Genomic DNA, 16940 nt, shown 5'->3' on the forward strand with positions numbered 1-16940 from the left:
CCCGTCGCAGCCCGACACCTCCAGCACAGCGGCGAAGCATTGGGGAACATCTTGTGGAGTCGCAGGGGAGTGTAATACCATTGAGTTAAAAGTTTATAGGCATTTTCCCATTGCGGGATGCTCCGATACACCTTAGGGATATCTCTCCACACCGCCTCCCACTGAGAAGGCGTAATAATCGCATCGACTGCCGTCTGCCATTGACGCTGATACGGGTGAGCGTGAAGGAGTGGTGGGTGCTGTAGAACGTGGTAGATCTGGGAGACCAACCGTTTCAAGCCCCCTAGGGTGCGTGCCAAACGTTCGAAGGGGGTGAAGGCGCGCGTAGCAGCCCCGTACACATTATCACCAGAGGCCCAGTGTCGCAGTTGGACGTATTGTAGCCGTGCAGCGGGCGGCAGGTGAAACTCCTCACAACAGTGGCCGAATGACTTGAAGGCACCCTAGTCGAACAGGTCGCAAAGCACCCTACAATCCCCCTGCACCCAGATCTCAAAAGCCCGGGTTCGATGGGCCGGCGGGAAGTGAGGGTTTGCCGCAATGGGGGTATGCGGGGGCGGGAACGTTGTTAGACCCCTGGAAACAGCGACGGCATCCCAAATGTCCAGTACCGTTTTCGTAGGCACTGCAAGGTACGCACTTCTGGAGCGGGCCGCTCGATGAAGCCATGGCAGGTCCCAAATGGTGTGTCCCGTCACCGCCCTGTCCATCTCCAGCCATCCTTTTTCACTCTCACGTACCCCCCACTCTACCACAAATCGTAAGATGCGCAGCCCAGTAGTAGTAGACTAAGTTAGGACAGGCCAGCCCCCCCTATCGAGTGGGGCCATGAGGATTTTCTGGGAGAAACGGGGGCGCTTGCCACCCCAGATAAAGGATGTGAGGTCGCGCTGTAAGCTCCGTATGCAGTGTAGCGGAGTGGGAGTGGGGAGGCATTGGAACACGTATAGAATTTTGGGGAGGATCGACATTTTGACTGCATGGAGGCGGCCTAACCAGGACAGCATTTGGAGTTTCCACCGCCACAACTCTTCTAAGACCTCCCTCCGGCAGACCCGCCAATTAACAGAGCTCCAGTCGTCAAGGGAGGGGGTCAAGGTGAGGCCCAGGTACTTGATGTGACGCTCGGCCCACTGGTAGGGCACAACCTCTCTCAGGATGAGGAGCTCGTCCTTCGGAATGGTAAGGTTCAGGGCCCAGGACTGGTCGTGGTTAATCTTGAGGCCGGAGGCCCTCTCGAAGAGGCAGAGCGCTCTATGGACTGCCGGCAGAGAGTCCCGCGGGCGCGTGAGAGTAAGAATCAGGTCGTCCGCGAACAGCGCCACCTTGTTGTCCCGTCCTCCGTGTGTTATCCCGTGTATGTCCGAGTCTCGCCGTATGAGCTCCGCGAGGGGCTCCACTGCAAGAGCAAATAGGAGGGGTGAGAGGGGGCACCCCTGTGGATCGCTAGGGCAGGTGTTAGGTCCCCATTAACCAGAAGTCAAGCGTGGGGCCCTATGTATGGAGCCATAGTCCTAGCAATCATCTTCGGGCCCAGTCGGAGTTTGCGAAGCACTGACCTCGAGAAGGCCCAATCCACCCGGTCGAACGCCTTCTCCGCGTCCAGGGAGAGGAGGCAGGCCGGGATTTTCCAATGTCGCACCTTCCCTACAAGGTGCGCAAGCTTGCGTACGTTGTCTGCCCCCTGGCGATCGTGGATAAATCCAACCTGGTCGGGGTCCACAAGCCACTGCATGTACGGGTCTAGGTGTTGGGCGAGAAGCTTAGTGTATATTTTGAGATCCGTATTAAGCAGGGCGTTAGGGCGGTAGGACGCACACAGCGCAGGATCCTTTCCGGGCTTCGGTATTAGCGCAATCTCTGCCATGCCCATGTCACGAGATGGACCCATCTCCTCTGAGAAAGAGTTAAACAGCCTGAGCTGGCGAGGCCGAAGCTGGGCCTGAAACGTGCGATAGAAAGATAGCGGCAAGCCGTCCGGACCCGGCGTTTTTCCCAGAGGCAGGTTAACAATACACCTTTGAACTACTGCCCTATTAATCTTTCCTATGAGTATCTGTGCCACCAATGGGTTGTGTTTTGGTACTACAGCCCCTAAAGAAGCAGATGTTAAGGGTGAGGTTGTAGGAGATATTTTTTATTTATTTTTATTTATTTTATTTATTTATTTTTATAGCGCACGGCTGCTCCAACGGAGTAGCCGTTAAATGAGCATTAGCTATTGTAAGTTCAAATAGTAGGTGGGGAACAATTTCATTTAAGAATTTTTCTATACATTGCCTGATTGAGAGATGCCCATATTGTCCCGTGCTTGGAAGTCTTATAACTTCTTAGCGTGCCTCATAGATGTTCTCTGCCAGAAGGGTGTCTGCGATGCAAGTTTACCCTCCCATTTAGTCCATCAATTAGCATTCCATCGCCATTTAAGAATCACTATAACATGGAAGAGGAGAATCAAAGGGACCTTGGGGCTGAGTAGCAAATCTAGCATTCTCCATTCCTTCAGAAGCGTTCATTCGATGTTTAATTCTATGGCAGGACCGGAGGCTTCGGATTATGCCATTCTTTCGTCGCTTTATTCTACACAGCAGCAAGAAAAAATATATCACAAACTACTTTTCCCATGAACATTCGGGAAAAAAACAAAGTCAAACATGAGTCCTATCACAGTGTCCATGCACCGGTAGCTCCCATCATGCTCCGCTGTTCTTGCCTCCTCCTCTTTCTTCGCTGCTCGCAGCAAGTTAAGTTGGTTTTTTCCTTCTCTCCTGGGTTTTTGGGTTCTGTGTGGTACGCTTAGGCCTTGGCCAAGCGTTGGTTCTGTTATTTCTTCACAAATTCCCCTCTTCAGTCGCGGGACGCCTAGTGCGCTCCTTACGCGATTCTGGTGCCCAGTAGTGTGCGGTGCGGTGGATTCGCCGCTAGGGGCCGGTGTCTCGTCTGCTGAAGGGCCGTTGTCAGGTGCTTTCCAGAGTGTTCTGGCGTGGTTCTGTCACCAGCGGGTAGCCCTTGCCCAGCCTCCCGGCTCTGACACCCTTCGGGTCGCAATTAGGTCTCCCCTTGTTTTTTGACGCCCTCTGGGTTGTATTGTACTTTTGAACACCCTTCGGGGTCGTAATTGTGCCGTGGTTCGGCGTGGGAACGCTTGGCCGTGGGGCGCCCCAGAACTCTGAGGGCTGTAGCGTTTCCAGGGCTAGGCCCGTTAATTGTGTGCCTTTGGCCACCCATATCGCTGGGACACCCCCAGACCATAGAGTGCCCTGTGGAGGGTCGATTGTGTTTCCTTACGTCCTCTCTGCTCTGAGCCTAATTGACCTCACCATGCAGAAGGATTGGGACCAGTACCCGGAGGAGGACCCTCTGAATTACGTCCCCTTGGACGATGATTTTTACCAGGCAGTCGATGACTCGATATACCGTGCGGTGGACCAGGCTATGGTCCCCCTCGAGCAGCGACTCTCGCCGCACCTGGATGAGGCTTACGCTAAGCTCGCCGCCCTTATTCCTGCACCTGCTCCGGCCTCCGGCCCAGACACAACCCCTGCCCCCCCCCCTCCTCCGAAGAAACCTTGCACTGAAGGGGTTGACTCAGCGGCTTTCGCACGGGTGAAGAGCGCCTTCAAGGCCTTAGAGGACTCACAGTCTCCTCAAACCCTTCCTTCGAAAGTTCCTCCTCCTTCACCCCGTACCATGTCTCCTGACCCGCAGCAGGACGACGACTCTCCGGAGGAGGAAGCGTGTTCTTCCCGGTCATGGCTGCCGTCGCAGCCCTCCTCCTCCGCAGGTCCGTCCGACATGCTGGACCCGGGCGACATCGTCCACCCCAGATCCTCCAAGTGGGTCCCATGCGACAAGGTGGCCCAATATGTCGCGAATCGCCTGAGGAAGCCGGTGGATAAGGATGCCTGGAGCCGCCTGCGAGCGGAGTGTCCCCGGCCCTCGTTGGAAGGTAAAGTGGGCATGACCCCTGATATCGACCCGAAGATGGCGACCTTCCTCCAGAAGTTCGTCAAGGATCCCCGGAAAGGGATCGACAGGTCCTGGCGTACATGCCAGGACAAGCTTTTGGACGCCATTGGCCCCATGACAAAAGATTTTGGGGATATGGCGGAGGAGGCCAAGGTGTCGGGCGACGTGATCTCCCCGGAAGTGCTCTCCCACTGGGCCCAGAGGGCCATCATTTTTTTGGGCAATGCCAACTGCGCCCTCTCTACGGAGAGGAGGCGCTCTCTCCTGATCAAGGTGGACCCCAAGCTGGGTGACCTCGCCTCGTCGGAGGCGGGCGCTGTGGGCCAAGGTGGCTTGTTCGGTGACCCGTTTATTAAGGAGCTCGGGAAGTTCGTAGCTACCTTTACTTCCCTAGACAGTGCTCAGTCAAACATCAAGAAGGTTTTCGCCCCTCGTGTTTTTGACAAGACCGGACGAGGCAGGGGCCGCTCGTTCGGTCGGGGCACCAGCTCAGACAGAGGACAAGGCTCCGGACGCGGGCAGTTTCAAGACAAGGCCCGATTCAACAATTTCTACCCCACCAGAGGGCTGAAGTTTGGAGGACGTGGTGGTCAGAGAGGCCAACATCAGGGCGGTGGTCGAGGTGAGTGTGCTACCTTCCGCGAGCTTGCGAGTGGGGGGGCGACTGGCGCAGTTCTTTCCAGCGTGGGCCTCCCTTACCAGCGATGCCTGGGTGCTGCAGACGGTGCAGGGCTTCCAATTGGAGTTCCATGGCCGTCCGTGTCAGCTTCAACGTCCTCGCCCCATTACCTTTTCCCAGCGCGATGCGGCTTTGGTGAGCAAAGAGGTCGCGGCCCTCCTCCAAAAAGGGGCGATTTGTTGCGCTTGCGAACACCCCTCAGGTTTCATCAGCAATCTCTTCTTGGTCGACAAGGTCGACGGGGGCATGCGCCCAGTGATCACTTTAAAGGAGTTCAACGAATGGCTGGTTTATCGCCATTTCAAAAAGGAGGGGATTCATCTCTTGCGGGATGTTTTACGTCCGTCCGTCCGATTGGATGGTCAGGCTCGACTTAAAGGACACCTACTTGGCAGTCACGATCTTCCCTCCACACCGGCGTTTCCTCCAGTTCAAGTGGGACGATCGGGTCTACGAGTTCACCACTCTACCTTTCAGGCTATCCTCAGCGCCATGGTGCTTCAAAAAAGTGTTGCGTCCGGCGATGGAGGTCTTGAGGGCCCAAGGTGTCAGGATGATTGTATATCTAGATGGCATGCTGCTCATGGACCAATGTCCCAGACGGCTGCGGTCTCAGTTGCAGTCAGCAGTCAACCTTCTGCAAGGCTTAGGGTTCGTGATCAACGAGAAAAAGTCTCTTCTGGTTCCCGCTCAGTGCGCGACCTTTCTCGGCTTCAACATAGACTCGGTATCTTCCACCTTGAGTCTGCCCGCCAGGAAGATGTCGAGGATCAGACACGAATTGCGCCAAACCCTGCGAAACAGTTGATACCCTTGCGTCACCTGGCGCGGTTAGTGGGCCTGTTGTCGTCTTCGATTCAGGCTATCTTCCCAGGCCCCCTCCATTATAGCGCCATGCAACGCTTGAAGGCATACCATCTCCGGAAGGGGGCTAACGTACTTGATTCCTTTATCGGACGATGTGAGGGACGAGATGAGGTGGTGGCTCGCGCACATGGAGGCCTGGAATGGCCGTGCGATTTTCGGCTCGGCTCCCGACATTGTAATAGAGTCGGACGCCAGTCGTTCAGGCTGGGGTGCCAGATGCGGAGATTTCTCCACGGGCGGTGCCTGGTCCGCTTTCGAGCAATCCTTACATATCAACTGCTTGGAGTTACTAGCGGGCTCCTTCGCGGTGCAATGTTGGACCAAGGACAGAGTGCAATCTTGCGTCCTTCTCAGGATGGACAACGTGTCGGCGGTCCGTTACATCAACCATCTGGGCGGCACCAAGTCCAAAATGCTGGTAGACCTCGCCAGGGACTTTTGGCACTTTTGCCTGGACCATCAGGTGTCGGTCACGGCAGAATATTTGCCGGGTCGCCAGAATGAGGTGGCCGATTGGCACTCGAGGAATATCATGGATGCCAGCGTTTGGAAGCTGGATCCTCTTCTGTTCTCCAGACTCTCGGACCGGTGGGGTCCGTTCTCGGTGGACCTTTTTGCATTCCGCCTGGATCAACAGCTCCCGAGATATTTCAGCTGGTGCCCCGACCCTCTCGCAGAGGCGATCGATGCGTTCCTCCAGGACTGGTCGGGCGTGCAGGGGTATGCTTTTCCACCGTTCGATGATAACGCGTGTGTCAGCGCTGCTGCACCGTCAGTTAGCATAGGTGGTGATGATCACTCCGTGGTGGAGGTCACAAGTTTGGTTTCCGGTTCTACTGGAACTTTCCTGGGATTCTCCAATCCTACTCCCCCAGTCTCCTCACATTCTGCTGAATCCAGAAGGAGCTCCCCACAGGTTAGTCCAGGAGGGCTCTCTGCGCCTGATGGCGTGGAGGCTCTCAGGCGTCACTGGACGCTGCCTGGCCTTTCGGGAAATGCAGAGGACTTGCTTTCCAAGGCCTGGGCTGACAGCACGACCAAACGCTACCGATCAGCATGGCATAGGTGGAGCCGTTGGTGGGTGCGATGGGGTTTTGATCACTTGGGGACAGCAGTAGTCCATGTCCTGAATTTTTTGGCCGACCTGGCTCAGCAAGGACTGGCTTATCGATCGATCAATACTTTCAGGTCTGCGATCTTGGCGGGACACGACCTGGTGCAGGGTTCCCCGGTTGGTAAGCACCCTTTTGTTTGCAGGCTTTTGAGAGGTATACGGATTTCGTTGCCGACAGAGCCTCGGTATTCCGTCCTGTGGGACGTGAACAGGGTGTTGAATTTGTTCCTTTCTTGGCAGCCGAACAGGTTCTTATCTCGTTAAGAGTTGACGGCTAAGTTAGCCATGTTGTTGTGCCTGGTGTCTTGCAGGCGAGTCTCGGACGTGCGAGCGCTGGATATCACGGCCAGGGTTTTTTCTCCGGAGGGAGTTTCTTTTACCGTCAGCAGGCGGACCAAGACCCTTACTAGGGTTATTTCCTACCCGGCCTTTCAGGACTCCCCCAAACTGTGTGTGGTGCAGTGCCTCCGTGCTTATGAAGATATGACTGAAGATACACGCCCTCCGGGTGAGCGGCAACTACTTATTGCCCTACGAAAACCGTATAAGGCAGTTACTTCGCCAACGATCGCCCGTTGGGTGCGTTGGGTGATGCAGGAGGCAGGGATTGATACCAAGCAATTTGGGGCTCACTCGGCGAGAGGAGCTATGGCCTCTAAAGCTTTTGCCCTGGGGCTCGACTGGAGGATTTGATGAGAGCGGCTGATTGGTCCTCGGACTCCACGTTCAAGAGGTTCTATTTCAAGCCAGTTATCGAAGTGGCTCGGTTGGTGGTCGATAAGCTTTGAACTGGCATAATCCGAAGCCTCCGGTCCTGCCATAGAATGAGAATTTGCCTAGCCTTGGTGCTGGTAAGTTCCAATTCTATTAAGGACTCGGAGGCGAGGATTATCCCTCCCAGTGACTTCTTTGAAGTGGACCCTCCCCGTACGCATAGTAAGTAAAGCGTTTATGTTCCTCTAATGGATGTACGGCTCTTGCTCTGCAATGTACTGCTCTTCCTTTTTACTGCTGACGTTCTGTTGGAATGGGATAGATCTGATGGTGTGTTCTCTTGCAGGTACGGAGAATTCAAAACAAGATGCGTGATTGGACTTGGGTTACAGCTTCGCGCGAAGAAAGAGGAGGAGGCAAGAACAGCGGAGCATGATGGGAGCTACCGGTGCATGGACACTGTGATAGGACTCATGTTTGACTTTGTTTTTTTCCCGAATGTTCATGGGAAAAGTAGTTTATGATATATTTTTTCTTGCTGCTGTGGAGAATAAAGCGATGAAAGAATGGCATAATCCTCGCCTCCGAGTCCTTAATAGAATTGGAACTTACCAGCACCAAGGCTAGGCAAATTCTCATTCTGGGTAGTCTCTTTACACAAAGGTTTGCCCAAATGAAGCTGATGTCATTGGACCAAAATTTGTCATGTTTTTGTTTGGGCATTTCATAGGGATTGTTCTGAAATATGTATACAGAAGTTTAGGAAGCAGAGTAAATTTAAAGTGCAATCCTCCCAAGTACATTAAGTGATAGTTTGCTCACATAATGGTCGTCACTTATGATTTGGTCTCTCAGGGGGAAGGGGTTTAATTCCTAGCAGCATGCAGGATCAATCGCCAAGTGTATCCCAAGATGTTTAAATTCTGATGCAGTAGTGATGCACGTCAACCCATTGGTGCACAGCTAAGTCCCCTCTGCCGTGAGTCCAGGGTGGATTTATCCCAGTTCAGGCAGAGTCCCCGATCCCGGTCATATAAATGCAGCATTTGCACGAGTCTCTGACTCATCCACGTGGGACATCACAAAAAGGAGTAGGTGATCCGCGTACAGAGAAATGTGGTCTTCATAATCCTGCTGCAATCATACCAGCCCACCATGTCATTCCAGGTTGCCAAAGATTTGAAGGCGAGGAAGAATAAAAAGGAAAAAAGGGGTCATCCCTGTCTTGTTCCCCTCTTGATATAAAACAAGGGGGTAAAACCGCCATTGATTCTAACTCTGGGTACCTGATGATCATATAATACCTGTATGTAAAGCCCGAAGTTCAATTGAGTAATAACATGCTGCATAGGGGCCAGTACTGAGAATCAAAGGCCTTTGCAAATTCAATGAGCCTTAGTGCACAGGGGACAGAGAAGTCCTGCATTCGTGTGAGTGGAGTCTGAACTCTTCAGATGCAATGAGTAGTGCCCCGGTCTGGCAAGAAGCCATTTAAGTCTCTCAATATCAAGGAGTAAAGTACCCTCATAAATGTTGGCCAATGCCTTGGCAAGGACCTTGGCTTCTAACTTAATTAATTAGATTGGCCGATACAATTGACAGATGTTTGGCAGTTTGCCGTGTTTAACTAGAACTGTTATTGTAGCTGATTGTAGTTCTCCAGTCAAAGGCATATTCAACCTGGCTTCCTCCAACATACAGCAGGTGAGATGATGTATTCCATGCAATGTGCAGAAAGAACTCCAAAGGAAATTAATTTGGACTCTCGTCTTACCTGTTTGCATCCCAGCCAAGGCACTGGCAAGCTCATCTTCAGTGAGTGGAGATTCAAGTTTGTTCCAAAAATCATTGGATAGACTTGAAGGGGAAGATCGCCTAACAGTTGCGAAAGATGCTATATCTTGGGACTAGGTCTAAAGTGATACATAAAGCGATAGCAACCTGTGAATACATCTGCTATGTTAGGGTGTCTGTTCTCAATATTCTGCAAGTGTCTTGGATATAGAGGACTAGTTTAGAGGTGGTCTCTACCCTATTTGTTCCTGTGAAAAAGTGTCTCTTTTGCATGACTAGCCTGCCATGTTCTGCCTGGTTTTGATGTCGTGCACAGGATCTCTGTGATCTAGGTCCCCTGTGCCAGTGCTCCTACCCTAAAAACAAACACCTAATTGGTCATTCTGCCTCCTATAAGTCCCTAGTAAATGGTACCCTGGGTACCTAGGGCATGGCATCTGAAGCTGAAGAGGGTCCCTTGGGATCCCCCTCGCTGGGAACATGCCACTGCCCTTGCAACCTGCATGCTCCAGCGAGGGGGAAAACAACAAAGTAGACAGAGCACCCTGCCTGGGTGCCATGCCAGCTAGCACTGCCTGACAGTATATGTAAGTCACCCCTCTAGCAGGCCTCACAGCCCTGAGGCAGGGTGCACTATACTCCAGGTGAGGACATATCTGCATGAGCAGATGCACCCATACAATATTGGGCACCATTTCCCAATATTTTAAGTGCCAGTGAAGCCATAGAGAGTACATGGCCTGGGAACTCAACAACTCGAGGTCCACAGCACCGTGAAGGCTTTACTGACTGTAGGAGTGTTCGGTACCAAATTTCTCCTCTCAATAAATCCACCCTGATGGCATTTATTTTAACATGTTCCCAGAGGGCATCTCATAGGTGCGCCCTGAATCCCTAACAACTCTGGTCTAGCCTGTGACCGTCTGTAGGCATCCAGCCACCACCAAAAAGGTTTCTGGACCCCTGGGTAGAGAGCCCCTGCTCTCTGGTATTAGAAAACAATGCACATCCTGGGCAGAGGTGACATGCCTCCTCCCCCAGGAAGGGCCAGTGCTCAAAGAGGGAAGTTTTAACCCGTTGGCTGCTTCGAACATTCTGCCCCAGTGCTGAACTTCTGAAAAACGGGTGGGGCAGCGTTGGCCAACGGACGTGCGCAGCACTACCAAGGTAGTGCATGCGACGACCGTTGGCCGACGGCAGCAGCCAACGGGTTAAAGGCTTGCCGCCTTTCTAATGTGACCCCAACCTCTGTAGCTAGCAGCACATGGCAGCCCCTGGCTTACACCCCCACTTAGGGTGGGAAAACCGGGGGTAAAGTTAGAAAAGGTAAGAGGCCCAACTCTGCCGACTCCACCCCTAAGGTAGGGGGAAGTGAGGTGAAGAACAATTTTCTGTCCCCACCATCTTGAAGATGGGGGGACCTCTCTAATCAGGGCTGTGTCTATGCCCTTTCCCATAGGAATGTGGCAGAATAGAGTGTAGCCACCCCAAGTAAGGCCCAGGGCTCGAAAAATCATTAATATGTTACTAGACCTGCAGGTCTAGCAACTTGAATACACTACTCGACCTAACTGTAATGTACTTGACTCGGGAACTGGTCTCATTGAGATTGTCACACAGTTCACTTTATAAAATCCTCTAACTTCAGTCACAGAAAGAAAAGTAAATGTAGAAAGACAAAATGATTTCGACCTCTGTCTCTGAAAGCTGAGAAATGTGACAAGATAACAATATTTAAAGGCATCTTTAATGTTCACTCACTTTGCGAGCAAGCAGAGCACCTGTTGGCGACTCGCCAGAAAGGGCAAGTAAGCCCTAAAAATAGCTGGTCCTGAATAAATCTGGCTGCCCACTGCAAGTGGAGTTTTCGAGCCCTGTAAGCCCATTGGCCTTACCTGCTACTCCCCTAAATTGCCTTTTAAATTGAGTATTTAGGAGGCTCCCCGGACCTTACTTTCAGATCTGCAACAACCTAAGAAGCAAGAAGACGACCCTGTAGAGAAGACTGAAGACGACTGCCTTGGCCTCGGCCCTCCCAGCCTGTATCCAACTTCCGCAAACTTGTGATCCGTCTTGCAGCCAGCGACCTCTGAAACCCTGCGAGGAATGCCACCTTCGACAAAGACTCTAATCTCTCATGGACAGCGGACATGTCCAAGAAGAAACAAACTCCAAGAACCGCCACAGGGAGGACTGACACTGGTATCGACACTACTCACTGCTACCACAGATCTCCCATACACCGCAGCGGTAGAGGACCGGCACTTGTGTCAATGCGACTCTACTCTGCTCGAAGGAAGCACCCAACTTGATGACCTCCACAACCTTGAGGGATCCTCAAACCGAGTTGCCCACAGCTCTGGGCCCGAGAACCATTACCTTCCAACTAGTGGCCCTGTCGGTCACCACCTGCCTGACCACAAACTCACTAGGATGATCTGACGACGTCAGACCCCCATCCGATCTAGAGTTCCTGACCGGCAGTGACCATGACGGTAATTGTGTTTCCTGCTGGCTAAAACCTATCCCGCTCATTGCCCCCGCGAGGGTAAAAATCATTGCGGGTATCAACTGCCTTGGCGAAGATACTGAAATCCGCACCTTACGGGCTGCCCCAGTCCCCCATGACCGACCCTGCACTCAGTGTTGGTCTGACCACCCGAAAACTGGAACTGTACATTTTATACTCGCTTGATACATCCATCAATTGATTTCCTCCATAGGGTAGTCTTAAACTGTTTGAATACTGCACTGTCGACTTTTGAACAAGAAAAGTATTTTTTGATGGAAATGTACCTACCTTAGCAAGAAGGTCTTTGTCATAAAATAAAATTCAAACAAAGTATAATTTTTCTAAAATTGGTCTGGATCTTCTTGAGTTGTGTGTGCATTATTGATCACTATTGTGAAATACATGTTCTACACTCCTCTGTGTTAGGCCTAAGGCTGCTCGACCACACTACCACAAATAGAGCACTTTAGGTTTTACATTGAGCCCTGTACACTTTTGGCGAACCCCTGGACTTTGTGCATGGTAATACCACCTAGTGGCAGTGTTATATACAGAGCCAGCTTCCTACAGTCTTCATCTCATATACTCTCCATAAAGGTGCTTTCGATGTTAATCTAGCCGAGTCTAATGTCAATTGTCGGAGAGATTCTCTAGGGTTCACTAATTCATGTAGCAGTGAAGTTTCCATAGATTTTGAGTAGGTTTGTTTTGAGACTACCAACTTCTGCATCTTTAATTAATTTTTAGGGTTACATTGGATTTGGCTTTCTCCCCATTACCATTGTATGGGATTTCCAAGATGTTCCCATATTGTGCTACAACCCAACTCATGAAATAATCACTTGTGGTGGATCTCAGCTGATCCAAGCATTAATTGAGACGCATCAAGAACAGGAAGTAATCACTGACGGTGGATCTCAGCTGATCCAAGCATTAATTGAGACACATCAAGAACAGGAAGTAATCACTGACTGTGGATCTCAGCTGTTTTACACAAGACCCATCAAGGAGAGGAAACAATCACTGATGTTACATCTCAGTTCTTCTAAACTCATCAACAACATAAACTAATCACTGATGCAGAACTTCAGCTGGTCCAACATTTCTCCAAACCCTATCAATAACTTCTATTATTCTTAATTAGAAATGATCTGAGAAGTACATCCTTTACCCAAGGAGATACAATTCCACCACTTGAAAAATCCTAAAACTCACCCGGCACCTTCCCAACGCTTTAGGATGTAATCTCAACCCCACAAAAGTCAACAAGCACAAATCTCAACAACAAAAGGCCAACAACACAATACTGACTACAATAACACATTCCCCTCGTCATGCTCAGTACACCATTTATCCACTGGCATGTTAAAAAGACAACATTCTGCGGCTAGTAGCAAGTCAATAGTAAGCACCTTTCATCAATAATGTAATCCAGATACTGGTATCAAAAAACATTCCAGTAGAAATGTTGGAATTCTGATTATGACAGCAACACAACAGTGCAAAGCCACACAGACAAATCCATACACATTCATATTCAAGGTGCATGTCCAAAAGTACTGACAGATAATTCCAGACACATTCATACACAAATCCAGTGACACAAATACTCCCACAAATGATTGTTACCATGCACACACAAAAACACCAACAGTCACACGCACACAAATAAATAGACAAATGGCTGCATGGACACATTTACAACCGGATGCCTATGGTCCATGAATATTTACTCTGACACAGGCCACGTAACCATGTGATTACTGTGTAAAAGTTAGGGGGATTAATTCTTGTTTTTGCTTCTTTCAGGAAGATCCTAGGAAAGATGTGGGCTCAAACACCTGTACCGTGGTTCTCCAGTCAGTACATTTACCTGTTGGAGTCATGACCAAGGCTGGAGGGCAAACAATAGGCCTCTCTGAATCTCTAACCTGGACAGGCACATGGACAGACCCGCACATATAGAATGACAGATCTTTAACTGCACAGGACTCACGATTGCCACTCACTCACCCTCATGGTCTTGTACTGTTCCTCTTCCCTGAGTTTAGACTCCAGATTGTATCTCATCTCTCCCCTCAAAGGACTCAGCCAATCCTGGAGCTTCACCTGCAGAGAGGAAAGCGCACAAGGGACAACAACTGTAAAGTAATCTGTACAGGGAAGTCAATCATTTGATAATAAACACTAAATAATAATCCACACATATGGAGATTGTAGTACCAGCCACATATTTATATTTTATTTACCAGTCACAGATATCTTGATTTGTACATTTTTAACCACAGGTTTCCAAGTTAGAAGCATTAGCCACACTTACCCGAGATGTAAGTACCATGCAACACGTACAGATTTTGCTTGTATTATAAAAGAATTGTTGACCAAGCGTAATAGATTTGCTCTGTACGGTTTAGCTTCTGTAAGGGCCGTTCCTTTCCTTTCGTATATTTGATGTGATTTGTTTGATACATTTTGCCTCAATCGGGCGACATTTTTTTTTAGAGTATATTGTATAAAGTCTATGTTTTTAATAATATATACAAAACATTTTTGTAATTGCAACCCTGATGGAGCTTGTGAGACAACAATGAACATGTGTTGTCTTGCTGAGTCTTATACTGTTTACTGTTAAAAAAATAAAGAATTCATCTAGAAAAGAAGTGTAGACTTCTTTCGTTATTTGGAGTCAAAGACTCTTATATTTTGGTTGTTGTTGCCTCTATTTGCGTATGAATTTAGAAGTTTGGATTTGGTGCGGCTGATCCAGGTAGGTGGGCAACGCTACTTAAATAGAAGGTTTCCAGGAACCAGCTGGTGGGTGCAGAGAGGAGCCTTTAGCAGACCACATTTTTGGAAAATGTACTGTGAGGGGCCGATGAGAGGTAAGGAGAGGAGTAGAGCCTTCAGTAGGCATATGCTGGGGGGGGGGGGGGTGGAGCCAGTGAGAGGTGCATAGAGGGAGAGGAGGATTGTAAAAATGAGGTGTTAGACCTGGCATCGTGTTCCCCTAACATTTTGACTTCAACCCTGTGGTTTGCTGATTTCGTATTGCTGGTTTAGAACTTTACCCCTGCCAACCAGTGCTAAAGTGCCTGAGCTCTCTCCTTAAAACATGGTACGATTGGCTTATTCCCAATTGGCATTCTTACTTGTAAGCTCCTAGTAAAGTGCCATTACCTGTGCCCAGGGTCTGTAAATTAAATGCTACTAGTGAGCCTGCAGCACTGAATGTGCCACCCACTTAAGTAGCACTTTACACCTTCCTAATATCTGCCATTGTAGCCTCGCTATGCAGTTCTAAACTAAACTGCAATTTCAACCTGACAAAATAAACCTTTTGCTAGGCCCAACCCTTCCTTTCTAATACATATGTCACCTCTAGGGTAGGCACTGGACAGCCAAGTGGGCAGGGTGTAGTGCATTTAAAACGTTTGACATGTACTTTTATGTTTTAAATGTACTGGTAGTGAAAAGCTCCTAAAGTCGTGTTCTACTACTGCAAGGCCTACCACTCCAATAGGATAACTTTGGAGCAACCTTATTACATGTTATAAGTGTAACTTCCAAATTGGAAAATGTACCCTGTTCATGTTTGGCGTCTTTAGAATTGTAATGAAAAACATTACATTTTGGTAAAGTCAGAATTAAAATTACAATTTTGAAAATGTCACTTTTGCAAAGTTTTCATTTTCCTGGATTATACATTTGGGTAACATGACTGGGTGTGGATGACAGTTGGGTGTTGTATATTCCTCCTAGACAGCTACACACAATAGGGAGATTAGGTGTGTCTGGTTGGGCCATCAATGGCAGGATGGGAAGGAGGAGCTGGACTCAGCCCCACTTACACATGAATAGTCTGTTTCTTGTCTCAACACAAATGACTGCATTCCACCTGAAGTTATTCTGGAGCCAAAGCAGGGAAGGCAGGGCATATGTGCATGTCAAAGGCCTACCTCTAGAAGCTCCTCACGACTTCATAGGCAGAACTGTGTACTTATGCTGGACCTCAGTCACCACCACTTCATTTCACATCTGGTCTGTAGATACTCTGCCAGGAAGAAAGACTGCAGTGCTGCTGAAAGGACTGCCACTCTGCTGCTTTGAAGGACTGCTACCCTGCTACGCTGACTGACCGCCTGCTGCCCTCTTGCCTGGGTGAGAAGGACTGGACCTGCATCTCTTAAACCCGAAACCCCAGAGTGACTTCAAGGGCTAGTTGCCTCGCCTCCTGGTCAGAAGCCTCAGGAACACAACAGGCATCCAACAACCTTGACCCTGCATTATTACCCTGCCATCCGTGAGTCTACCCTGCTAAGGTTTGCCACCCGAGTCCTCCACCTTGGAAGTGGACTTAAGGCGCTCTGCCAGCCCCTGGGGACACAGCTGAACTGCCGTGTGACTTCTGATGCAACAAGCAAACCCAAGCAGAAACAACGCATCTCAGCTGCTGTGCGGATTGGATCCATCTTAACGATCATCAGCACTAGCGCAACCCCATTGGAGCTGCCACTGCGCAACACGTCCTGGGCGCAGGCTCTCGCATCCCCAGTCGACAGCAGCCTTGATGCCAGATTTTGCATCTCAGCTTTTTAACTCTTCGAAACCAATGCATAACTCAACTGCGTGCCGCATACTAGACGCCAGACTTCGCATCGCAAGACCCATCCTAGACAACAACACATCCCCTCGCAATGTAGCCTCGCCAAATCTCGGAACCAACGCATTGCTTCGGTTGCATCATCTACGCGGATCCTTGCAATGCTCTGCAAACAAGGATTTAGGGTACTCTGTTCAGCTGTTATAACTGGGTCTATGTTGCCCGCTCGCTCTCCATTGCGTCTGCCTTAACTTGTGACTTTGTCATGGTCTGGCACAGCCAGATATCCACAGCTGGTGCTTTGTGCTTTTCGGTGCTATCTTCTATTTAATGTATTTTTGCTATTTTGGTCTTGTTTACTTATTTTTAAAAGTTATATTTCTCTAACTTAGTGTGGGATCATTTCTGGGTAGGTGTTTTCACTTTATTACTGTTTGAAGTGTTGTATAAACACTTTACACCTTGCCTCTATGTTGAGCCTGACTGCTAGATGCAAAGCTACCCAAGGTTTGTCCTGTGGTTGTTAGGCCCTGGGCACATACACTCCCATGTTACAGGCTCACTTTAGAATTGACATCTTTTACACAGAGACCTTTCACATACATTTGCCTATGCACCAGCACATGATAAGGTATGGAGAATGTATTTGCTTGCATATCCACTTCTTGGTACACACCTTATCATTTCCTAG

At 49.7% G+C, this 16940-nt stretch overlaps 1 protein-coding gene across 2 annotated transcripts in view; it reads right to left on the minus strand.

The window, feature by feature from the left end:
• LOC147724987 (E3 ubiquitin-protein ligase TRIM39-like) overlaps positions 1-16940 on the minus strand; it is a 147833-nt gene that overhangs the window by 109444 nt on the left and 21449 nt on the right. For both annotated transcript variants that reach the window (XR_015309943.1, XM_086966466.1), the window contains exon 2: positions 13663-13758. Coding sequence is in view for 1 of the 2 variants with exons in the window: in XM_086966466.1 (XP_086822592.1) it covers positions 13663-13758 (96 nt within the window). In the remaining variant the exon portion in view is untranslated. The remainder of the gene's footprint in view (positions 1-13662; positions 13759-16940) is intronic.

Source organism: Lissotriton vulgaris, chromosome 4_1, assembly GCF_964263255.1.
Source record: "Lissotriton vulgaris chromosome 4_1, aLisVul1.2, whole genome shotgun sequence".
In the NCBI taxonomy this organism is placed as follows: domain Eukaryota; kingdom Metazoa; phylum Chordata; class Amphibia; order Caudata; family Salamandridae; genus Lissotriton; species Lissotriton vulgaris.